This window comes from Peromyscus eremicus, chromosome 16_21, assembly GCF_949786415.1.
Source record: "Peromyscus eremicus chromosome 16_21, PerEre_H2_v1, whole genome shotgun sequence".
In the NCBI taxonomy this organism is placed as follows: Eukaryota; Metazoa; Chordata; class Mammalia; order Rodentia; family Cricetidae; genus Peromyscus; species Peromyscus eremicus.
The window spans coordinates 37104059-37129632 of NC_081432.1; the positions used below are offsets into that span (position 1 = coordinate 37104059).

The 25574-nt window shown below is 44.9% G+C and overlaps 2 protein-coding genes across 7 annotated transcripts in view; one reads left to right on the forward strand and one right to left on the reverse strand.

The window, feature by feature from the left end:
* The window catches only part of Fer1l5 (fer-1 like family member 5), a 52440-nt gene extending 45263 nt beyond the window's left edge, over positions 1 to 7177 (reverse strand). The window contains exons 1-6 of the mRNA XM_059281514.1: positions 7003 to 7177; positions 3976 to 4028; positions 3159 to 3250; positions 2465 to 2573; positions 1000 to 1054; positions 39 to 148 (exon numbers count right to left, since the gene is read on the reverse strand). Coding sequence (XP_059137497.1) covers positions 39 to 148; positions 1000 to 1054; positions 2465 to 2573; positions 3159 to 3250; positions 3976 to 4028; positions 7003 to 7087 — 504 coding nt within the window. The 5' untranslated portion in view covers positions 7088 to 7177. The remainder of the gene's footprint in view (positions 1 to 38; positions 149 to 999; positions 1055 to 2464; positions 2574 to 3158; positions 3251 to 3975; positions 4029 to 7002) is intronic.
* The window catches only part of Kansl3 (KAT8 regulatory NSL complex subunit 3), a 39256-nt gene continuing 17214 nt past the window's right edge, over positions 3533 to 25574 (forward strand). For 3 of the 6 annotated variants that reach the window (XM_059281507.1, XM_059281509.1, XM_059281510.1), the window contains exons 1-5: positions 9609 to 9701; positions 10822 to 11084; positions 13563 to 13733; positions 22094 to 22184; positions 22274 to 22459. In XM_059281507.1, coding sequence (XP_059137490.1) covers positions 10870 to 11084; positions 13563 to 13733; positions 22094 to 22184; positions 22274 to 22459 — 663 coding nt within the window. In that variant the 5' untranslated portion in view covers positions 9609 to 9701; positions 10822 to 10869. Of the gene's footprint in view, positions 3865 to 9608; positions 9702 to 10821; positions 11104 to 11498; positions 11568 to 13562; positions 13734 to 22093; positions 22185 to 22273; positions 22460 to 25574 lie in introns of those variants that run through there. The other 3 variants (XM_059281508.1, XM_059281513.1, XM_059281512.1) reach the window with 3 other exon arrangements.

Below are 25574 nucleotides of genomic sequence, written 5' to 3' on the forward strand. Positions count from 1 at the left end.
GCGTCGGGCGGGTCTACACAGGCTTTCTAGTTTCTCACCTGAAAGTGCTGAGGCTTGGAAGCCAGGGCCCTGTGCATGGTGAGGCTGGGGACCATGGGTTTCTGCTGGGCCACCTTATTAGCAGTTGAGCCCAGGAGTTCTTCATTGCCTAAGGAAAAAGTCCAGGGTGGGCAGTTTAGGGAGCTTTCAGGCCCTTCCCCCTCCTAATCATTCCGCCTCCCGAGACCTACTCCTGACTAGACACTTGATCCTGATGGGGCAGATGTATTTCCCTGAACGCGATCATGGGCCCCTCTCGTCCTCAACAGTGATGGATCCCTGGACCCCACTCTTCATACATGGGGGCTCTTGGCAATGGCCATCCTTCTACCCTTCTGCCCCTCCCCATTAAGATAAGCCTTATGTCCAGAGATGAGAAATGGAGATGGGGAGATGACTGGCTGTGCTCGTTAGTTTTTGTCCTAACACAAACCTGGAGTCATCTGGGAAGAGAGAACCTTAAGTGAGAGATTGCCCCCTATCAGAATGCATGTAAGCAAGTCTATGGGGAAATTTTCCTGATTAATGATGGCTGTGGGAGGGCCCAGCCCACTATGGATGGTGTCACCCTGGACAGGTGGTCCTGGGTTCTATAAGAAAATAACCTGGGCCGGGCAGCGGTGGCGCACACCTTTAATCTCAGTACTCGAGAGGCAGAGCCAGGCAGTTCTCTGTGAGTTCGAGGTCAGCCTGGTCTACAGAGCGGGATCCAAGACAGGCACCAAAACTACAAAGAGAAACCCTGTCTCGAAAAACAAAACAAAAAGAAAAGAAAAGAAAATACCCTGAACAAACCATGGAGAGCAAGCCAGTAAGCGGTGTATAAGGTTCCTATAACTTCCAAGAAACTCTTATCTGGTCACAATCTTTTGGTAAGCCTTAAGAGCTGAGTCTCAAAGGTCCCAAAGAACCCATTCAGATATGCTTGGTAACTGCTGGGTAACCTAGGGAAACACATACCTGTCATCTCAGTATCCTGGTCATATATTTGGGCCACCTGTAGGGTGACAGTACACTGCAAAGCAAAAGCAGGGAGTTAATAATTGATAGCACCAGCCTTCCCCGTGTGGCTGGCTTCGTGCCCCTCCTCCTGGGGGACACGAAGTTAGTCATGAGACAAGGCTGTGCTCCAGGCATCTGTGCAACGTGTGTGTGTGTGTGTGTGTGTGTGTGTGTGTGTGTGTGTGCAAGCACAGACTGGTGAGAAGCTAGCAATGGATTACAATAGAGGGGAACTGGAAGATAATAGAATTAAAAAAGATATCAATGGCAGAATACCCAAGAGGTTGCTGAGAAAACGGAAGTGTGACTCAGGACCTGTCCTGGACCACTGTGCTAACTAGGGTATTGACCCCCCTCCCCAATGCTATTTTAATGTCTCCTGATCTAGGAAAACTGCCAATGCCTATTAATTGGCATCCTTCCTCCACATACTCCTCACCCACCACCCGTCTTCAGACCATCCCTTGGGATTGTCCACTGGATACCCACTACCGGCTTAGATGATTAGAATCAAGTCTTAGTCAGCAGCACACACCACAAGCCCCCTCATCTCCGGCTCCTGCCTTTGCCTTCACCTCCACTGTGTCGCAGTAACACAGGCAGCCTGGCTTCCTGAACCTGCCTCCTTCCCATGTTCCTGATACTTCTGCTGGGGGACCCCCCTCTCCAGGCCAGGGGACAAACTCTTGTCCTTCCGAGAGACTGAATATATACATGGATGATGACCACACATATAACAGAGTTCTCGCTGTAGCCACCAGTCCAGAAGACCAATCTATTATCTACAGAAAGCAGCCCAGGAGGCCAGTCAGACTTGGAGGATGTCAGTCCACTATCTCTTAACAACAAGCCAAGAAGCCAAGCAAGAGCCACCAGCCCCAAATGGCCAGGATTTGATAAATAGCAAGCTGAGAGATGACCTAAGTTTTACTTATTTTGTATGGGAGGGGGAGGGGAGCATGTGTGTGCCAAGGTGCAAGTGTGTGGATGTGGGGGTCAGGATCCTCCTTCTACCATGTAGGTCCTGGGGGCTGAATTCAGGTTCTCAGGCTTCCATCTCATAGGACCAACCAGGAAAAGCCAACTAGGAGTTTCTAACCAATCACTTGGGTAGCCTGTCTTTGGTTTCCCCACAGCAGCAGGCTCCAACTGGGGCACGCCAAAGCTTTCCCTTTTCTCTTCTGCAAAGCTTTCCCATTCCTCTGCCTGCCAACATTCAGTCCTCCAGGGAGGATGGAAGGGTAAACAGGAGATGGATGGCAGGATGGGGACCAGATGATATCAGTGTGATGGAGCCCTCGCAGGGCACAAAGGACTCCTTTGTGGTGGAGCATATGGCTGCTCCTGGAGCAAGACATTCAGCTATACCAGCAGCCCACATTCCTCCAGTTGCCCTGCCTGGGCCATCTGGTGCCTGACTCACATCAGTGGGTTTCATGGAATGGTTGAGCAGGGTCAGATTCTTCACAAAAAAGACTTCATTTGGTCTTTGCACCAGCTGCTTGAGCAGTACAGTGGCCAGGCCAATGAACCTGGAGGAGGTAAGGAGTAGGTATGAGACTCCCAGCCAGGGGGAGAGAGGACTTCTCCTGTGTCCCTGGCTGTGTCTGTAGGGATGATTTTTCTCCCAGAGCCTGAAGAATCCAGGTAAGCAGGGCCTTCACTAGAGGACTGTGGGGGTGAGGATGGGGGTGGAGGGTCACTACAACTCTGTGGGAAGTTGCTTGGGGAATCCCAAGAAAACTAGTAGCTCATTGGATCAAAGATGAGCACCTGGCCAAGATGGACCAATCAGATTCTATGTTGTGGAAAAGGCCCATAGTGTGTCATGAGTGGGATGTTAGTCTGGGTTGGGTACCAGAATTGGGCTCTGACCAGAAGAGGCTGAAATTAGGTAGACATTCAAGATCTGTGGCTTTAAAGCAGAGCTGCTGCTGGTACCCAAGTTTCTATCCTAGCCAACTTCATCTCCTTTAGTACACCGCCCTCCATTTTCCTTTACTGTGTGGCATGGGCGCTGGTCTTTCATCTGGGCTAGTTATGGGGTTAGAAACGAGATGTCTGGTCCACGCTGCTTTGGTCAGGGGCCAGGCTCCTCCTGTCTCTTCCTGCCTCACCTTTCTTTCTTTTTAAAGCCCTCATCCCGAAGGATGACTTGCAGGAAGGAGTCATTTTCCAGTGGTTGATTCCAGAGGTGCCAGATTAGGGTCTGTGAGGAGCAGGGAGAAATCATTATTTTATTTTGAAGTTTGGTGTTTTGACACAGGGTCTTCTTATGTAACCCTGGCTGGCCTGGAACTCACTAGGTAGGCCAGGTTGGCCTGGAGCTTGGTGATCTTCCCGACTCAGCCTCAAGAGTGCTGGGATTACAAGCATTGTGACATCATGGTGGGTGACATCTCGCCTCTTCCTTCCCATCCCATCCTTCTAGGAAGTGAGGACAAGTCTAGGGAATTGGCTGGAATGCAGGAGTTTTCTGTCATGTCTAAGGAGATTGCATCTGTACCTTGTCCCACATGTGGGCTATCACACATGTGTTCCTGTGCTGAAGCTGCCTAGGCATGTTTGGAGTTGAGTGACTGTGGGGTGGAACAATGTGAGTGAATTTTAAAAAAGAGAGAGAGAGGATTCTGCGCAAGGAGCCTTGTCTCCACTTGAAGCTCTTCTAGGTCTATCGGAATGGTGTGGATGGGTTAGAGGATGGACCATGCTGTGGTTCATCCCCAAAGGCAAGAGAGAAAGATCAAGAACAGCTTCGGACAGATGAGACTTTTTGCAGTCCTATCAGATCAGAGGCTAAGCTAAGATGTCTCAGAAACCCAGGTGAGTCTCCCTGGCATCTCCCTGGACCTCTGGCACCTGCTTAGTGCCCAACCCTGCCCCTTGCTCTTGGAGTTGTTCAGTCCTCTTCCAGAAGTGCCATGGTATGTCTACCTCATTCCATATGGGGTCATTTCCTTCCTCCACACGGGTTCTTTTCTTCATATCTGCAAAGATACCAGGGGGCTGGTATGAGTTGGGGGAAGTATTTCCATGTCTGGGTTTGAGTGGGGTCAAGAGAGGTAGGGTACCATGAGAAGTCAAATCTACATTGGCAGCTGTGACATAGCATCTATAGTTTCCTTTCCAAGTATTTCAAACTTATCACCCTGTGTGATAGATAACCCTATTTTCACTTCATTTTCATCCCAGTACATAGTACCCAGAGTCTCAAAGCCATATGGGGTTGACTCATCCTGGCCTATGGGGTATAGGAATGATAGTTGCCTTTACAAGTGAGCCATCTTGCCTGGCCTTAAATAGTTTTGACTCATGTTGGTTAAATTCCCAGCTTCAGAGCCCATAGATATGGAGGGCCAACAGTTCTATGTCTTCTTTTCTTTTTGGACCTGATTTTCTCACTCCCTACAAGTTTCTAAAACTTTGTTGGCTTGTACTAGCTTCCATACACGCCAGCAAAACACCACCATCACGTTTTCTTTTATTTCTTCCCCTCTTTTTGTGGCAGTGAGATCAAAATCTGGGCTTCTCACATGCTAGGCAAGAGCTATATTGCTGAGTCCTAGCCCCGGCCATACTTCCTATTGGCTCTCAGGCTTGTGATTCCTAAATAGAGTTAATCTGTCTCTTAGATTCTTTCGCCCCTTTCTCTTCCTCTCCCTTCTTAGACATATGTTCCTTCTGTTATTAAAAAGTGGAGAGAATGAGTCTTGCCTCATTTGCCTCATGGAACTGCTGTGAGGAACAAATATCATGACATTTATGAAAAGGCATTGTCAACTATATGGCTCATTCAAGTGTAATTGATAATATTGAGCAGCTATTAGCAAAAGTCATACTAAAGGTTATCCTTATGCTATCTTTAAAATTTCTCCTCATAATTCTATGAAGCAGGGTTCTCTCTCTCTCTCTCTCTCTCTCTCTCTCTCTCTCTCTCTCTCTCTCTCACTGCTAGGATCTCAATGTGTTGACCAGGCTAGCCCAGAGCTCAAAATCCTCCTGCCACAGCCTTCCGAGTGCTGAGATCACAGGTAGGTGAAACCACACGGGACTTCTTCCTTTTCTCTTACTTTATAGCACAGCCCTAGTTCATCGAAGAAGGAGAGGAAGTGTTTGTTTTGCCTGCCCCACCCCATACCTACCCGAGAGGGAGGGAGGCAGAGAATCAAAATAAAAGAAATAACAATGATGATGTTAGGTTTTGAGACTGGAGGGATGGCTCGCTGTTTAAGAGCAAGGACTGGTTGCTCTTGCAGAGTGAAGGGTTCTGGAACAGGCCCAAGTGTTGCAAACACGGCTCTGGTGGGTCTTACCTTCCTCCCTTCCCTCCCCTTTGTTAAACCATTAGGTTACATCCCTCCCTCATGCTTGACTAAAACTCCGAGATCCATCTATCAAAACACCAAGGTCCAGCCATCCAGATTCATTATTTGGCCCCAGGGCCTAACCTGTCCAATCAGGACTTACCAGCCGATCCTAGCACAGATTTCCTCTTTTTCTCCTACAAACCACTCCTGCAGAAACACCGGCTGCTGTCTTTGTCCGATCTAGAGGCACCTCCCCCCACCTGCTTTTGTGCTGAGAATTTGGTGTCTAGGTGTGTTCTGTGCTGACTCCTAGACCTCTTCACAGAGAACCTGGGTTCTGTTCCCCGCACCCACGTGGTGGCCCACAACCATTTGTAACCCCAGTTCCAGGGGATCTAGCAGCCTCTTTTGACTTCCATAGGCACCAGGTATGCACAAGGTAAACGTGTTTACATGCAGGCTAGACAGTCATACACAGCTGGTGCATATCTGTAACCCCAGTACTCAAGAGGCAGCACTCAGGAGTTCATGGCCAGCCTGGGCTAAAGCAAATTCTAAATCAAGCCAGCCAGGGCTACACAGTGAGACCACATCTCACAACAAACAAGCAAACCATACACACACACACACACACACACACACACACACACACACACACACACACGCAAAGTTGTACACGTTACAAGAATCTTAAGGCCGGGTGCAGTGGCGCACACCTTTAATCCCAGCACTCAGGAGGCAGAGCCAGGCGGATCTCTGTGAGTTCGAGGCCAGCCTGGTCTACAGAGTGAGATCCAGGACAGGCACCAAAACTACACAGAGAAACCTTGTCTTGAAAAAAAAAAAAAAAAAAAAAAAAAAAAAAACAACAAAGAAAACCAACAAACAAAAAAATTAAGAAAACAACCCAAAAACCTATCATCATTTTTTTTCTTCTTCTCTCTCCTGGCTGGGTTGTTGGGAGATCAGACCCAAGACTTGAGATGCTAGGGCCTTGACAACAAACAGGTTGTGAAGCAAATCAGAATCTAACTCTTCACTGTGCCACACGGGACATCTTCCATGTAGTAAAATGTGTGGTGGTATTGTGTTCCCCAAAATATTGTGTACCCTAATAAACTTATCTGGGGTCAGAGAACAGAAAAGCCACTAGATACTTAGGATAGGCAGTGGTAGCACAGGCCTTTAATCCTAGCATTCCAGAGGCAGAAATCCATGTGTTCAAGGATACAGCCAAGCATGGTGACTCACGCCTTTAATCCCAGAAAGCGAGCCTTTAATCCCAGGGAGTGATGGCAGATAGCAGAAAGGTATATAAGGCGTGAGGACCAGGAACAAGAAGCATTTGGCTGGTTAAGCATTCAAGCTTTTAGGTTTTGAGCAGCACAGTTCAGCTGAGAGCCATTCGGATATGAGGACACAGAGGCTTCCAGTCTGAAGAAACAAGACCAGCTGAGGATCCGGCAAAGTGAGGTAGCTGTGGCTTGTTCTGGTTCTCTGATCTTCCAGTGTTCACCCCAATACCTGGCTCAGGTTTGATTTTATTAATAAGAACATTTAAGATTCATGCTACAAGAATGTGAGAAACTGGGTTTTCTCTGAGTGTGTGATGCCTAGCAGGGCCCCTGGTAGCCTTTTGGAACCTGGTTCTCACCTCTGAAGTAGACAGTTACACAGGGTTTGGGTGGGGGGCTGAGAGGTGGGTTAATCTTGGCCGACTCCAGGACAAGCCTTAGCATCTTGGACACCTGCTTTCTCCCCTCCTTCCCTTCACGGTGCCACCGCCGAGTCCGCCTTAGAGTTCCTCTGTCCCAGGTTCCCAGGGTGAGTGGAGCTTAGCAACGGAGGGACATCACAGAGATGAGTGGTTCTTGGTTCCGCAGAGAATCTCCAGAAGAGACGAGTGGCATGTGACAGAGGGTGTATAAAACAAGTGGCGTCCGGTGACTAGGCCTGTACAAACAAAATGACCTAGCTGCTTTGGCGATTCCTTTCTTTTCTTCTGTCACTGTCCTTTTGAGTTCAATGTCAGGCACAGAATTCTCTTTCGTCTGGAATGAATTCTTGGCAAAGCCATGCAATTTAGATGAGAAAAGAAGTGAGGCCTTAAAAATATATATACAGGGAAATCCATGAGGCCTCGGGGGAGTGCTTCCTAACGGGGTAGCAAAACATTTGGCCTCCTTTTTTCTTTGTTTGATTTATTTATCTATTTATTTTTATTTTTTGGGACAGGGTCTCATGTAGCCCAGGCTGGCCCTGAACTTCCTATGTAGCTGAGGCTGCTCTTGAACTCCTGATCCTCTAGCCTCTGAGGTGATGGATATTTTTGCTAATAATAATTAATGCTAAGAAAGCTACTTTAGCCGTGTGGTGGTGGTGGCAGCGGCGGCGGCGGCGGCGGCGGCGGCGGCGGCGGCGGCCGGCGGCGCACGCCTTTAATCCCAGCACTCGGGAGGCAGAGACAGGCGGATCTCTGTGAGTTCGAGGCCAGCCTGGAAAGGCACCAAAACTACACAGAGAAACCCTGTCTCAAAAAACCAAAAAAATAAAAAAAAAAAAAAGGAAAGCTACTTTATATAAAGACATAGTACAAAATGGCAGAAGTGTTTTCAGAAATGATTGCACCTTCTGTCCTAATCCCAAGCTATAATTCATTGATCATTTTATGAAGCTCAAACAGCCACTGAAACAGCAATTTCCTTTTTTTTCTTTTTTCTTTCTTTTTTTTTTGGTTTTTTGAGACAAGGTTTCTCAGTGTTGTTTTGGTGCCTGTACTGGAACTCATTCTGTAGACCAGACTGGCCTGGAACTCACAGAGATCCACCTGGCTCTGCCTCCCAAGTGCTGAGATTAAAGGCGTGCACCACCACTGGCCCGGATCTCAAACAGCAATTTCTAAAACCAGGCATTCTATCACAATCCAAAGATAGTACTACTTTGATACATGCTGAGGAAAGATAGGAAACTACTAAGAACCTTTGTTTTTCATAATGAAAGTCTCAGGTTGTTGTAAGAACAGAAAACTTGTTGTCTACAGTAAAAACACTGCAGTTCATAACATACAAGAGTCTGAAGTCTCAGCCGAGGGTTTTTACATAGCATTTGTTGGTGCTATAACTTTATGGCATGAGCTGTGAGAAAGTGTACATGTTGTGTGCTCAGAACCAAGGCTGCAGTGACATCGTGGATGTAACACATCACAAATGGCCAGAAATATTGGTTGAATTAATTTTAGGCCATTGCACATTTAGAAACTTCTTGTGGTTGCCTAATCTTCCTGACTCTCGACTTTCAGTTATTCAAGCCTCAATGGGATTTGCCACCTAGAGTTTAAAACACTGTGTTCTAAGCTGGGCGGTGGCACATGCCTTTAATCCCAGCACTGGGGAGGCACCAGGCAGATCTCTGTGAGTTCAAGGTCAGCCTGGTCTACAGAGCTAGGTCCAGAGCTATACACAGAGAAACCCTGTCTTGAAAAACTAAACCACCCAACAAACAAACAAACAAAAAATCCGCACTGTGTTCTACTCTAGGTATGGTGTTGCAGGCCTAAAATCCCAGCACTTGAAAGGTAGAGAGGTAGAAGGATCAAAAATTCAAGGGCATCCCTGGCTCCATACCTAATTTGAGCCCAGCCTGAGATACATGGGACTCTGTCCCACCACCCCCTCCATAAATGAATAAATAAACAACCCAAGGCGCTGAGTTTTAAAGCCTGGAGGTGGGGGTAGCTCATGGTAATTGCCATCAAGAAATTAATTTGAGCTCTTGACAGGTGGCTGAAATAACACTCTGCTCAGCTTTCCCTCTCCCCCTCTCTCTCCGGTTGGTTTTGAAGTTTTGAGACAGGGTGTCACTCTGTAGCTCAGGTTGTCCTGCAATTCACCGCGATCCTCCTGTCTCGGCCTGCTGGGATTATAAGGATACACCCCTGCGTGCTGGGATTATAAGGATACAGCACCGGCACTGGACTGAAGGTAAACCCCACCCTCCTACTGCAAGTTGAATCTCGCTAGCTCTTTAACGGTCAAAGGGACAAAGAACTGACTGCAGTGAGGACCCCGAGCACTTGGGTTGTCTATCTTCTCCTCTGCCCTCACTCTTCCTGCCGAAAACACGGAGGGAGGACATCTCTGCCTCGGAGTTGCATGCCCCTTCGGCACTACCCACTGGCCAGCGAGGTCGCGGGGGCTGAATCCGCTCCGGGTTTTGCCGCTCACCGCCGCGCCGTTCCCAGGCAGCGATCCAGTTCCGCGTGTTCGCCCGAGCCCACCGCGATCCGGCGCGGAGGCGGTAAGGCGCACGCGCGCTGGGATCCGGCTCGGGCGAGCGCGCGGCCGGCGACTGCGGGTGAGACGCGGGTCTGGCCCGGCGCGGGTGGCGGGCCGTGGGGTTCGAGGCGGCGGGAGGCCGCCTCGGCGGAGGCCCTCGGGGCTCCGCGGGCCTGCGGGGGCCGGGACTGGAGCCACGGGGCCGGGCCGGGCCGGGCCGGGCGCGGGAGGCCCAGACGGCCCTGGGGCGGCGGAGGCGCGGGGCCGCGAAGGGCCCCGGGAGGCGGGGCCGGGCGGCTCCTCCTCGTCACGAACTCGGGATGACCTTGGCCAAGTCGCCTAGGCCCCCCCGAGCCGCCGCCGTCGCCGTGCCGCCCGGGTGGGCCGTTTTGAGGTTTTGCGGCTCCGCGGCGGGAAGCTGTCGGAGGAGCGGGCAGTTTGCCGGGCGCCTCGCCGAGGGAGGGCGAAGGAAGAAAGGCCTCCCGAGGGCCCGTCCCCGGCGCGGGCTGAGGGCGGGCTCTCGTTTTTTAATCTTTTCAAACTCGGGTGTAACGTGAGGTCGGTGCAGAACTTTGGAACGTGACCCTAGGAGACTCCCCTTGATCTCAGCCCCAAGCGGCAAAGCCTGGATGGAGCCCTTGGCAGCAGCCAGCTTCCTACTACCCGCCGTGCCCGGCTGTTGTTCCAGGGGCGCCCGAGCCCACAGGCCCTGCCCACGTCCTTTAGGGGATGGAAAGTAGGGACCCCCTAGCTTTTGAAGAATTCATGCTTGTGGTTCCTCTTGTTTGCAAAAACCTTTACCACCCAGGCAGGAAATTGCATAGCAGATTTAGGTCTTTGATTTTTGTTTTGCTTTCTTTTTTCCTTTTCTCTCCCCCCCCCCCCACTTTTTTTTTAAAGAGAGACATGAACTCGCTGTGTAGCCCTGGTTGCCCTTGAACTCATAAAGATCCGTCTGCCTCTCCTTCCCCAGTTTTAGGATTAAAGGCGTACACCACTACACCTTGCAAGCAAAGTTAAGGTCTTTGTGAACTGTGGAATCTTGTCAGTTTATTGATACATGATTGTGCATTTTGTATAGCACCGGCACCTTTTTGGTAGTGGCGTGGGAACTCTTACCTCGGTGGGCAAAGATGTGTGTAATCGATAAGAGTGATAGGCATAAGAGCATATTTTGATGGTGTACGCTTTCCCTGCAGGTGACTAGCATGCAGATCGCACCCTGACTTGGCTGCCTGACTACTGACATGGCCCACCGGGGTGGGGAGAGGGACTTCCAGACTTCAGCTCGGCGGATGGGTACTTCCCTGCTCTTCCAACTTTCCGTGCATGAACGGGAGCTGGACCTCGTGTTTTTGGATCATAGCTATGCCAAACCATGGAGTGCCCACCCAGATGCCAGTAGTGCCCGCCCCACCCGCATGCTCTTTGTAACTCCCCGTCGGCAGCAGGAGAATACTATGTGAGTTTGAGAATACCATGTGAGTTTGGGTTTCCTTCTTAAGGGCTATTTCTGCCTAACCTTGGCAGTGATCATATGGTGGGGTTTAGAAAGGTGTTCTTGGAGTGATTGGGGGTTGTGGGGGTGACTGGAGATTTTGGATGAGTAGCATAAGCCCATCAGGGACATCTTCACAGACATTTTCAAATGTGAAAAGGAAGATCGTGCAAATGAAAACAGCCTAGTCCACTTAGATAAGTGTCATAGAGCTTGTGTGGAAAGAGGAAACGGAAGAATTTTCTTGTCACTTTACTGCATCTGATTTGTTTGACAGTGGCTACAATCTATCATTCGCTTTTCCTGGCTTTAGTGCACAGATTCACAGATTTTGGAGGGAGTTCCCAAAACATTGCTTTCATTCTTACCTCCTTACAGAAAGCCACCTGTGGGTTAATCTAAACCCTCCTAAGTCTCATTATATTTCCAGCCACCCTACGTTAGAGGGTAAGAACATTTCAAAAATTTACTATCTGATAAGTGATTGGTTACATTTGACCTAACTAATTAGTTAATTATTTTGAACCTTCTGGTTTCACCCAGATCAGAATTTGTTGAAATACTCTAGTCTGATCATTACAAATTTTTGGATAAGAGATTTTGTTTGTTTTTTTGTTTTGACTTCATGTTTAATCTTTCCTCAAGTACAGGGTTTGTTGTTTTTGTGGAGATAGTGGGTTCTCTAGACACATAGACACACCATTCCCCTCCCCAGACAGTAGTATAGCTTAAGATGATTTTGAACTCTTGATCTTCCAGGATAAAAGGTGTATGCCACCTTGATTAGTTTGTGTGTTTTCTTTAGGGACAGGGTTCTACTCTGTACCCCTGGCTAGCCTGGAACTTGCTGTGTAGCTCAGGGTAGCAGCAAATTCTTGATCGTCCTGTTGCTGCCTCCCAAGCATTACGATTGCAGTCATAGAAGAGAGGTTTGTTTGTTTGTTTGTTTGTTTGTGAAATGGTCTCTCTATGTATCCCTGGCTGTCCTGGAACTCTCTATGTAGACCAGGCTGGCTCACAGAGATCCATCTGCCTCTTCCTCCCAAGTACTAGCGTACCCAGCTCAGAAGACTTGTTTTTTATTTCATAATGATAGTAACATTTTGTTGACTTCCAGTTTGCTCAAGATCTATGAGCCATTATTTAGAGGAACATTCTAGAATAATCCTGATTCCTCTGGCCTGGGGCATAACTGAAAGTCTTTTGAAATATTTCTTTTTTATTGTATAAAACTTCTTGCTTACATTAAAACTCATGTATTTGTATCTCATGGCATTTTCTTAAAATGAAGGTTAGTGATTGAGTAAATTACTTTATTGGAAGACTTATTTTTAATTGTGTTTATGAGTGTGGGTATGTACATTGAGTGCCAGTGTTCTCAGAGGACAAAAGCATCAGATCCCCATGGAGCTGGAGTTACAGGCAGTTGTGAGCTATACCATGTGAGTGCTGGGAATCAAACCTGGGTCCTCTGAAAGAGCAGCAAGCACTTTTAACTGCTGAGCCATTTCTCTGGCCCTGAGGAATTGTTTTTTTCCTCCTCAAGTCAGGGTTTCTCTGTGTAGCCTTGGCTGGCCTGGAGCTCGCTCTGAAGACCATTCTGGCCTGTAACTCAGTCCACCTGCCTCTGCCTCCCAAGTGCTGGGATTAAAGGCATGCACCACCACCACGCTGGACAAGGAGCAAATTTTTAATTCTATTTATTTTAATAGGTTTAAGTAGCCATGAGTGGCCTATAACTTTGGGACAGTATGCGTAGGGTAGCCAATTATTTACTTGTGGATGTATTTGTCTCTCTTTATATATACATATCTGTTTGCTAGTTTTTAGCTGCATTTAAAAAAGACTTTGGAGCCAGGTGTAGTAACTCATGCCTATAATCCCGACACTTGGTGAGGCTGAGGCAGGAGGAGTGTCAAGAGGTTAAGGCTAGGAGCTGGAGAGAGATGGGTCAGCACTTAAGATCACATACTATTCTTGCAGAGGACCAATGCCAGATGCTCTCAGTATCCGTGTCAAATGTCTCTGGCCTCTGTGGACATGAATTCACATGCACATACTCACTTAAATAGGCACACAAAAATTGTTTTAAAAATGTTAAATAAAAAAACAACCACTTTCAAGGCTAACCTAGGCAACATAGTCAATTCCAGGGCAGTGTGAAACTGCTTCAAAATTAAAAAACCAGGAGCCACTAAAGGTGTAATGGCCTTGTATTTCCCAATCATATACCAGGGAGAGAGGAGAGCTAGATGAGAGTGTGGGGAAGATGACTTTGGATCAAAATTTTCTTGTGAATGTGATGAGCTTATTCATCATTTAAAGCTAATTATGTTCAGTAGACAGTGTATGTATCTTTTTATTTGCCAACCAAATGATTGTTAAGCACTTGTGTTGTGTGAAGTGTGTGTGGCTTGGTCCTATTTCCTCACCTGTTTACAGTGAATCAGACGTTCCAATAGATGTGGAGACGGTTTCATCAACTCCTGTCCCACTCTATGACAACCAGAAGGCACGAAGTGTGATGAACGAGTGTGAACGGCATGTCATCTTTGCCAGGACAGACGCAGATGCTCCTCCTCCACCAGAAGACTGGGAAGAACATGTCAACAGGTAGACCATTCCTTGATCGACTTGGTCACTTTGGGGTTAATTCTTTGACATCATCTTCACTGAAGCATTTACTGAACTTCATTTCTTTTGTAGCTATGTAAATTGTATCTCTGCTCAGTGCTGTGAAGGACTTGGCTGCAGGGGTTGGTCTCAGCTACCTTACTCGCTGTCCCTAACTCTAGTGCATTGATTGGCATACATAGTGACATACAGGTGTCTGTAGTTGCAGCACCTTGGAAGGCCCAGGCAGGAGGGGACTTGCACTTAAGAATTCAAGACATGTCTGGACAGCATAGTGAAACCTTAATCTCTTTATAAGAAGTGGGGGTTGGAGATGTAGCACAGTGGTAAAGCATTTTCCTGGCATGTGTGAGACCCCAGCACCACAAAACCTTACAGTTTGCTTGCTGGACATAGGTATGACTTACTGTGTAGGTTATGCAATGTAAGAGCCACCCAAACTACCTAAAAAGCTGAATTATGTTTGTATGTAAGATTTGCATTTAGGGTAATAAATGTTTTGGAGTTCTCTGTAAAGCTAATATGCTTGAGTTGCTTTAAAATACAGTTTTTTGAAGTTGGGGATATAACTCCATGACAGAATTTAATTTAAAAAATGGTGAGGGGCGAGAGAGATGGTTCAGAGATTAAGAGCTGTCCTGCTCTTCAGAGGACCGTATGTTGGGCAGCTCACAACTGCCTGTAATTCCAGCTCCAAGGAGGATGCCTCTGGCCTACTTGCACACCTGAATGCATACGTACATATCTACGTGTGCGTGTGTGCACACAGACACAGTTACAAATAATAAAAGTATGACTTTAAAAACTATGGGGACAAATGTTTGAGAGAATTGAAGGACTTTTTAAAATCAGTTAACCTTTGATTGTGATTGAGAGGTTTGGTTTATTAAAGTCATCAGTCTTAATAGTATATAGTAATGCCTTTCTTAAGTCAGTCCTTCTTTTAAAAGAAGGAATTTGTGAAAGATTCATTTTATATTAATGTATATTTGTCTATGAGTGTATGCTAGTGTATACCATGTGTGATGGGTGCCCTTCGAAGTCAGAAGAGGTTGTTGGATCCCCTGGAGCTGCAGGCACTTGCGAGTTGTCTGATACGGATGCTGGGAACTAAACTCTAGTCCTCTGGAAGAGCAGCAAGTGCTCACAGATGTTGAGCCCCCTTTATTGATTTTTGAGACAGGGTCTCTGGTGTAATGTAGGTTGACCTCAGACTCCCTTTGTAGCTAGGATTTGATCTTGAACTGATTCTTGTGCCTCTACCTTCTATGTGCTGGGATTATAGATGTGTTGCCCCCATGCCTTGCCTTTATTTACTTTTATGCATAGTTTAACTGTGAAGGTCAAGGCTGGCCAGACATACTATAAGTATGTACCACCATGCATGGTCACTAGTTTCTTAATTTATAAGGAAAGATAAAACTGTAAAGCAGAAAAGACACTGGAATGCCTGACTGAGTATCCATCCCTAGTTGAAAAGTCTGAGAAGGCATTCTGTTATAGGGGGTGGGTGGGTGGAGAGTCTTTACAGGAGAAAGATAGGCACACCAGATAACTAGGGTGCCCCTTTACCTGCTGGGTGCTGCAGAAAACACTAGAGAGATTCCTATCTTTGGCTTGTCTTTCTCTAGTCAGAGTGAACCTCCATCCCCTATTAGGACCCCACTGCACACTGATTGGATTTTGTTATTTTGAAATAAACTGTTACTGTGTTTTGGTGTCTGGTAAGATTTGGGTGGTGTTCTATTAGCAACAGGCTTTAAGCTATCTCTTTGGTTAGGTAACTTTTGCAGGTAGCTGATTTCATTATTTGTTAGTACTTATTAGCTTAACTCAAGAGGACATCCTTTTTCTGTAGCTTGTTTGGAAGTTTTAAGTTGCCTCTGCTATGATTATAAGCATCTTATTGCCTTCTTTCCCTTGCTTGTTAAATTGCTGCTTCCTTTGTTCCTGTATAAGCCATGTAAAATTACAGTTTTCCACACTGAGAACTCCATGGAGAGTTCTATAGGACAGCTCCCTAGAATCTAGGTTTTTATCTTTAGAGAGACTACTGATTGCCTTGTATCTGTAGAGTCAGAAACTTCCATTCTTTGTTAGAGCTCTTTTCTCTGACTCTTGAATTATTCAGTAGGAACTCCCACAGATCATTTTGTGTTTAGGAAACAAAATCTACTACCACCACCTAATCCTAGTTTTCTCTAACAATGGCTGATGTTTTATGAAATGGTTTCTATCTCTGCTTGATTTAATTGTCTGGATCAGGCAGGGGTTGTTAAACTGACACATGTGCCAAGTTTGGTCCATTGCTTGCTTTGTATGCCTTAAGAGTAGTTTTATGTTAAGTGCTTGGAGAAAAAAAACACATAAAATTCTAATTTCAAGCTGGGCGGTGGTGGCACACGCCTTTAATCCCAGCACTCGGGAGGCAGAGGCAGGCGGATCTCTGTGAGTTCGAGGCCAGCCTGGTCTACAGAGCGAGATCCAGGACAGGCACCAAAACTACACAGAGAAACCCTGTCTCGAAAAACAAAACAAAACAAAACAAAAAAATTTAATTTCAGTGTCTATGATTCACAATTCTTGGAATACAGCTACGTCCATTCAGTTGATAGTGCCATGGCTGCTTTTGCACTAAAACAGGAGTTTTGTATTTGTGTCAGGGACCATATGGTCTATGATCCCTCATATGTTTACATGGTTTCCTATCCACAAAGTTAGCTGACTGGGTCTGGGTCATGTTCTTGTGTCTGTGTGTCACAGTCATATAACTTGGAGGATTGTTGGAAGTTCTATCTGATGGTAAAGTAATATAGTCCTGAAGATGTCAGGCCAGCTAACCCATCTGTTGTCAAATGAAAAGTTGCATTAGATGCATTTGATCTTGGGTTTTATAACGTCTTAACTTTTTTTTTTTTAATCTAGTACTGGAAAGTAGGCTGTCTTATCTTAGAAATCAGAACTTCAGAATTTCAACCAAGAATCTTCCCATTCTCCTTTTCTGAACTTTGTGTGATTATATACTATGATATGTAGGTATATATCAGGTTGGATGTTTGGTATTTCAAGTCCAAGATCTTTGTTTTCCTTCTTTCCTTACTGCTTGTCCATTTTCTTTTCCCTTCTTTTATTCTTTCCTTTCTTAGTTGTGTGATTTAATTGAGCTTTTCTGATGTTGTCTTGCCCTGTTTAATTTTTCACTTAAAAAAATTTCTTTAGGCCTGGCATGGTGGCTCACACCTTGAATTCCAATTCTTGGGAGGCAGAGGCAGGTAGATCTCTTGAGTTTGAAACTGTTCTGGTGTGTATAGTGAATTCCAGGACAGCTGGGACTATGTAGAGAGACCTGTCTTCACAAAAACAAAAATAAATAAATAAAATTAAGATAAAAAATATGATTTAGACAGGGCTAGTGAGATGGCACTTGCCAAAACACAAACCTGGTGCAAGTTTGATGACCTGAGTTTACTTGCTGGAACCCATGTGAGGTAGGAGAGAAATCACTCCACAGTGTTGTATTCTGACCACATAAATGTCATGGCATGTGCTTCCCTCCTAAATACAGCTCACACACACATCCCAAGCACATACACACAATTAAAAAAAAAAATCTGGAGTTGGAGAGCTGGCTAAGCAGTCAAGAGAATTTGCTGTTCTTGCAGAGGGCCAGAGTTCTGTTTGCAGCACTCATGTGAAGGCCTACAACCATCCTAACTGCTTTCAGGGGATTCAGTTCCCTTTTCTAGCCTCCTTGTCCTTTAGACATTTTTGCATTGAATCAGTCTCCCTTGGAACAGAATCAGGGAATTAATAATTACCTTTGAAAATACTGGGTTTGCTTGGCTTGGTGACATATGTCTATAATTCCAGCCTTTTGGAAACAGGAGGATCCAAATTTGAAGATAGATTGGGTTACATAGTGAGACCTTGTCTCTTTAAAAAGAAAGAAAGAAAGAAAGAAAGAAAGAAAGAAAGAAAGAAAGAAAGAAAGAAAAAGAAAAGAAGAGTCAGGTTTTCTAGGACCAGCGTGCTATTTTGCGTGCTTTAACTAGAATGAGCCTGAGGTCAGCATATCATTCAGATTGGTCAGACCAAGGAAAACAAAGACTGTCTGATCTCATCTATGAAACAAAGAAAATGCATTTCTTGCACTCATGAAAATTAAATAGATTTTGGCCCGAAGGGAGGGGGTAGTTGACTCACCCCAGTTCCCATCAGCTCCTTGACTGTTTAGGCTTGTATTTAAAATTTGGTCTCCTGTGTTTGAATTTTTCCTTAATTATATCTTTAGCATGGTCTTTATCTTAATCTTGGGTTAGATCTTTTTTTTCGCCCCTGCCTATTTAATTTTTTAGCCTCCCACGAAGCTAACAGAATGCATAGAACGTGTTTCAGTTCTTGGGTCACTTTGTTGTATGTACAGCAATAATCATAAACTTTCAAATTTAATTTTATGTGTTATGTGGTAGTCCTTTCTGAATAGATTTTAACTTTTCTCTTTCGAGATCATATTTCTTCCTTATCATTTTGTATTGCATAGTAAAAATAGAGTTAAAAAAATGACTGAGGAAGGACTGAGGAGATGGCTCAGCGGATAAAGTACTTGCTGTGTGAGTATCAGGGCCTGAGTTAGGGTCCTCAGCACCTACATAAAAAAAGCTGGGCGTCATGGTGATAGACATCTGTGACCCCAGGGTTGGAGAAGTTGGGGATTCTTGGAACTTGCTGGACAGCCATTTAGCCAATCATTGAGTACCAAGGTCAGTGAGAGACCCTGTTTCAAACAATAATATGGAAAAAGAAGAGGACACCTAAATTCAACCTCTGGCTTCCACATGTACACACATGGACACTCCACTCACACACATACACCACACACACAAATAATAATCTTAGTGCTTACAAATAGGGTAGAATTCAAACAGTAATTAAAAATTAAGAAGTACATTAAAATGGAAATATATCTGTCGCCAGAAAACTTTTTCTATACTGTTTGTGAACATTCTGTTTTCTCCCACATCTACACATGCAAGTCTCAAGACCACCTGAGAATCACTGTACATGGAGAGGTGCTACTAGGATAAATGTGCTGGGCATTTCAATAATGTGAATGGAAAGGGAAATAGGAACTAATGGGCGAGGGATATTAATCCCAACAGCCTTCCTATTCCAAGTGGAATGAATTAAGGCTTTTCAGTCCCCATCCCCAAAATCCAAAGTCTCTGAGGAACAAACCACAATAAAAATAGACATGATTCTGATGAAGTAATAGGAGTTATACCAAGAGAACTAGGCGGGAAAGAAAAAAGAAAAGCACAATCTAGAATCTTCACGGTATTATAAGGGTGAGTAGCTTTGGGAACTCAGAAGGAATTTCCATGTAACGAGGAAAGCTTTGCAGATAGATAGAAGGCATTGCTAGCAAGGTATGATGCTACAGTCCTGTAATCCCCAGCATTCAGGAGCCAGAAGCAGGAAGATCATGAGTTTGAGGTCAGTGTTGGTTACATAGAAAGTGCAGGGTCAACTTGAGCTGTTTGATGAGATTCTGTCTCATAAAAGCAAAGGCTGGGAATATATAATTTAGCGGTAGAATACTTGGCTGTGTTAGATGTCGATTACCAAGACTGGAAATGATGGCATTTCTCAAGAGGGGTTGCTTGGTTCTATCTCTAAATCTATGTTGCTATCATTGTTTATCATAGTTAACCTGAATTTTAAGTAACTTAGAGAAAATCTAGTCTCTGTCTCTGTCTCTCTCTCTCTTAAAGACTGGAACACCCAGGGTACATAGCCAGCTCTTTATTAAAGAGTGGAATAACATCCTGGCTCTTGGTTAGGCTTCTTCTGGACCATGGGAGTTGTATAGTAGGTGGATATTTTATTTACAGAGAGAAAAGGGGTTTCTAGTAAATACTTGCTTATTCTTGTATACCAAATAGTTGAACAGAGTAGAAGGCTAATTTATCCTTCATCTGTGTATTCACTAGGCCATGATAGTATTTGTAGACCCATGGCCTGTAGAAATGTTGGAGTAAGACTAGATGTGATGGAAAAGATGCTGATCTGCTGTGAAGGAAGAAATGGGGGCTGTTGATGGCATTTTAAGTAGTTTGCCTGTAGCTTGACCACCTTAGAGTGGTAAAGAGCTTGGTTGAGTGTTGAGTCTAAATCTTCCTGATGTGTTCTTTGTGTTGCTTAGCACGCACGTGCTTAGTAGGGTGTGCATGTGGGTGGGTGGCGGGTAATGACAGGATGAACCTAGCTGTTCAAAGCACTTAGAATGCAATGTGTGTGCAATTTGTCTGTTTATTTAGCATGTGTTAACTCCCCAGAATGTCAGGCACTTGTTGCATGCACTGAGGATATAGCATTAAAATACAACCATTAAGAATCTTGGTTTTTTTGCCTTTTATATTCTAACAAAGGGAGCCAAACTCAGAATGCTAGAATGTGAGATGGTGATGTAGTTGGAAAATGGAGCTAGAGAATCTCACGGTGGGATAAGAGGGGTCAAGGAAGCTTCAGTAAAGGTGATATTTAACAGTGACCTGAAGGAGAGGAAAGAGGACATTACTGTTTGATTTTAGGGAATGAATGAAAAAGATCCAGATACAGAACTACATGTGATGCACATGGGTGTAGGGGAATGGGCGGTATTGATCAGGGATAGAATAGTACACTGAGCTAAGCTGAGTGACAGTCATTGGATGATGAGATTGGGAAGGTACTGAGATCCACATGGTTCATTGCAAGAACTTTAACTTTTTTTCTTTTTTTCTTTTACATTTTATTGATTTGTGTGTGCTTATGTTTTGCATGTATGTATGTATGTATCACCTGTGTTTCTACAGATGGAGGCCAGAGATTGATGTCTGGTATCTTCCTCTAGTTTTCTACTTTAGTTTTTGGTATCAAATCCCTCACTGAACCTAGAGCTTGCTGATTGGTCAGACTGGCTGGCCAGCAAGCCCCTGGGATCCTTCTGTCTCTCTCCACCTTGAACCCAGCACTAGAGTTACAGACACATGTCTCCATGCCCAGCTTCTACATGAATATTGGGGGATACCAACTCAAGGCCTCATGTTAGCATAGCTGTCACTTTACCCACAGAACCAGTACTAGGTTGTTGGGAGGGTTTGTTTTTCTGAGACAGGGTTTCTCTGTGTAGTTTTGGTGCCTGTCCTGGATCTCACTCTGTAGACCAGGCTGACCTCAAACTTACAGAGATCCTCCTGCCTCTGCCTCCTGACTGCTGGGATTAAAGGCGTGCGCCACCATGCTCAGCTTATTGGGAGTCTTTTGATGTCAGAGAGAGTAAATAAAGTTTAAATATCTTCTATTACCTTTCCTTCTGTTATCCTCCTATCTCTATGATTACTAGTCATAGTTGGGATATCAGAATTCTTAAGATTGGGAGTGAGGTGAAGAGTGATGTTAATAAGCTCTATACCACTATGTTGGAAGTGAAGTGTGGGGCTAAGAACAACAGGATATGCCGGGTAGTAGTGGCACATGCCTTTAATCCCAGCACTCAGGGGGCAGAGGCAGGCAGCAGATCTCCGTGAGTTTGGGGCCAGCCTGGTCTACAGAGTGAGTTCCAAGACAGTCAAGGCTACACAGAGAAACCCTGACTTGAAACTTCCTCCTCCTCCCCCCAAAAATAGTACAGACTTGTAATTTCAGAGTTTACATCTGGGTTTAGAAAGCTGTCGGGAAGGTAGACATATGCCATTGTTATGTGCTAGTTAGTGTTAGCATCCTTTTGCTAATCGTGTGACAGAAAAAAACATAAAGGCTGGGGTAACAGTATTAGGGCATTGAAGAATTGTGGTAATAGTTCTTTTACATTTTTGCTCTTCAAACTGGTTTAAATAGAGCTCTTACCTTACTGTCATGCTTCTAGTATAGTACATTAAGATGCTTGCTGAACCAAGCATTGTGGCATATATTGTAATCCCAGCACTCTGGAGGCTGAGGCAGGAGGAGTTTGGAATTTGAGTCTAGTTTGGTGTTAGACTCTGTCTGGAAAATAAATAATAAATAGAATTGAAACATGTTTGTGCACTGGTGCCATGTCTTTGGTTACTAATATGATTATTTTAGCTACCAGATAAATAATTGGCTTTTCAAGCACTGAAAGACTCCATGACTGATCCTGACTTATAGTGTATGGTGAGCTGATTCGTTGGCGGAATTGGGACCAAAATTTCATGCCTTAGCTCAGTGACCTGAGACTCATAATGGGAACAAAAATATGACAGCATCTCTTTATGTGGTGGACATACATGGGAAACGTCCTTAGGGGTTACATTTTAACTCCTGAGTCTGTGTTACAGGACTGGCTGGACCATGGCTCAGAGCAAGCTGTTTAACAAGATCCTCAAAGCCCTGCAGTCTGACCGGCTCGCCCGCTTGGCCAACGAAGGGGTAAGACATCAGAAATCTGTCTGTAGTTGACTCTTATTCTGTCCTGTGTCGTCATCTTGTACTAACTTCTTTTTATGAACGTCTTTCAGGCTTGCAACGAGCCTGTGCTGCGTCGTGTTGCTGTGGACAAGTGTGCAAGAAGGGTGCGACAGGCTCTGGCCAGTGTAAGCTGGGACAGCAAGCTGATCCAGTGGCTGCACACCACCCTGGTGGAGACCTTGAGTCTGCCCATGCTGGCTGCCTACTTGGATGCTTTGCAGACACTGAAAGGGAAGGTGAGGAGGCTTTGGTTGCTTTTTCTAGCAGTAGCTAGTATTTTGATGTGGGTTCAGGTTTGACAAGGCCATTGTGACCAGGTCAGCATGGTTGAGTCTAGCAATTTAGCTATTAAAAATAGGAAAAAGGTATCATTTTAGGTTTGTGTTTGGTGTAAATTTCTTCAGTCCTTCCATCTTTTGGATGAGGTGTGGCATCTGAAAACCAGAATACATATTTAACCTCTATAGCCTTGCAGTTTGTGCTTTGAGTCATCGCTGAATTGAATTGTGGTGGAGGAGATGCGGGTTTTACCAGGGAGGGGACTGTCGATAAGGAGGGTGTGAGAAGCAGATCTGCGGTGTTCAGAGGGCCCGGGATTACATAGCAAGGAACTGCCTGACTAAGTCTCTCCTCATCAAGAGATGAACCCTAGGCTGGATATGGTGGTACATGCCTCTAATCCCAGTAGAGACATAGGCAGGTTAGTTTCCGTCACTTTGAGCCTGGTCTACACTTCAAGTTCATTTCTGTAGGGATTGAGTTAGTGAATTGACATAAAAGCCGTAGTAATGGGAAGCCCACAGTAACTCCTGAGGATTATTTAAGTGGCCCTCATAGGGGCTAGAGGAGTATGCGTGCTTTGCTCCAGCACAGGATGGCCTTAAGCAATGGTACTTAATTCAGTTCTTTACTTTCTTTTTCTTTCACATGATGGTACTGGGGTAGAGTCCAGGCCCTTGCATTTGCCCAATCATTAGTTCCCTGAGTCATGTCTCCAAAACTTCTAATTGCATTGTTTCTTAGTCGGGTGTTTTTTTGTTTGTTTGTTTTTTTTGTTTTGTTTTTGTTTTTGTTTTTGTTTTTGTTTTTTCTGAAATTGCAGAATGCTGAGTTTGTTAGAAAACTGAAGAAAACTGTGTGCCAAAGGAAAACAAAACTCAGGACTAGATACAATAGTTATATGTGTGGTAGGATAGTTGACCTAATGTTTTTCATTCAGCTAATACTTATCTTGTATTTATAATGTACCAGACATGAGAGTGAGCCAAAGGAAGTATCTTTGGTGAATAGTGTGCTCTAGGGACAGGTGTTGGTAGTGCCCTGGGCAATGGTAGCTCTGCCACACTTGCTGTGGCCAAGATTCAGATGTGATTCCTCTTGCTTGAAGAGACAAGTTCACACTACTTCTCGTTTAAAATACTAGTGGGTCTTGTCCAGTGTGAATGAGGTGATAGATGTTTTGAGCATGATAGATGCCTATTGTGGACTCTTAAGTGTGCACAGTGGGTGCCAGTGCTACCTGGACATACTACTGAGGTCCAGTATGGGTTAGCTGGAATGTCACGACACGAGTCTGCCTGGTACACCAATCAGTGAGCACATTGAGTATAAGGTACTGTCTGGCCTGGCCTGTGATCTGCATGGCGGTTCTCTACTTACAGCTATTGAATATGGGGTTATTTTGCTTTAAAATACTTGTTGGGTGTTAGGCAGTAACTGACTCAGGTTATGCTCTTAGCCCAGCTATTTTCACCTTTAGCTTCATTATGAAGAGAGCAGAGAAGGGACAGCAAGCTCAGGGTCTTAATTGTGGTGAGACAGAATGAAGGCAGAACTAGAAGGGCTGGGGAAGCTTGGTCTTCTAGCTCTTAAGTGGAAGTCAGTTACTGATGACTTATTTCATGTTGACAGTGAGCCTCAGGCTTTCCAGTTTTTCATAGGTAAACTCTGTTGCCTGAGAAAGCTTTAGAAGTGTAAGCTCAGTGTTCACAGTGTTGTGGCTCATGATCAGAGAGGGCTTATAAAGAATGGCCAGTTTGGGTTGGTGATCCTTTGCAGTTTGGCTTTAACCCTTTTCATGTATACTCCTACTTCTTGCTGGAATCTGTTACTTAAGTCTACCTGGGTCTGGAATAAACACCACACATCCTTGCTTTTTGTCTCACTGGTTAACCTGTCTGGCCTGGAACCTGCTATGTAGACCAGACAGGCTTTGAACCTGCTTTAATCCTCCTCCTTCTGCTTCCCAAGTTCAGAGGTTCCAGGAATGGGCTACTGTGCCCGTCTGTGTGTCTGGTTGATAACTCATCTCATGTTGGAGTCGTGCCTAGCCTAAGCCTGCTTCACTGTATGTGCTGCTGCTGCTGCTGCTGCTTCGGATGTGCATTTCCTGTTGACTGCCCTGCTCTGTTGGATAGCTGGAATCACCAGTGTAGGGCTTCTTTGCCTCCCATGGCAGTTAGCACTGACCCCGCCCCCATTGGTTTGTCTTTCTCACCCTTTGAGTTAAATCCCTCTGCAGCGTTAGCTTGGTGCTCTGTGACAGCAGCTGTTATATAAACATTAGCTTCTGAGTTAACTGAGGCAGTCCAGAGATTAATAATAATAAATTAATTAATTAATATAATTATAATAATTAATATAATTATATTATAGTAATATAATATAATATTAATTAATAATCTCCTGTGGAGATCCTTTTTAGTATCTCTTCTCCCTATGTTGTTTATTTTCTTATTTTTTGAGACAGGGTTTCCCATTGCTGGCCTTGAATTGGATATTCTCCTACCTCAGCTTCCTGAGTGTTGAGCCCAGATTTCAAATCTTATTAAATTTACTTATCTGAAGCATATTTACATGGAGGAAAGATGAAGGATTTCACGTAACATACCACAGTGCACTGTCCATTTTATTTTAATTAATTATTTTGTGTGTTGTGGATCAAACCCAGGGCCTTGCAAATCCTAGGTAAGAGTTACTCCCAGCTTCTAATCAGTCTTGTCTGTCTCTGCATGTCTGCATGTCTCTCTCTCTCCCTCTCCTCCTCCCTCTCTCCTTTCCTTCATCTCTTCCTCTCCTGAGTTAGGAATAGCTCATCTTGGCCTGCGGCCTTTGGAGTTTTATGCCTACCTCAAACCATATTCTCTAGTCTCTGGAAACCCTTTTAAAATGCCTCTGAAAGAACCTTTAACACTTAAAAATCTTTACTTGCTTTCTTTGAGATTGTTTTGACTTCTCTGTGGGTATTGTGGGATTTGTGAAGATATTTCTTTGCAGTATAAGAAAGCATCAGCATATCTGAAACCTATATTTATATATTGGTGAGGTCACTTTTTAGGGGGATAGTTAAAA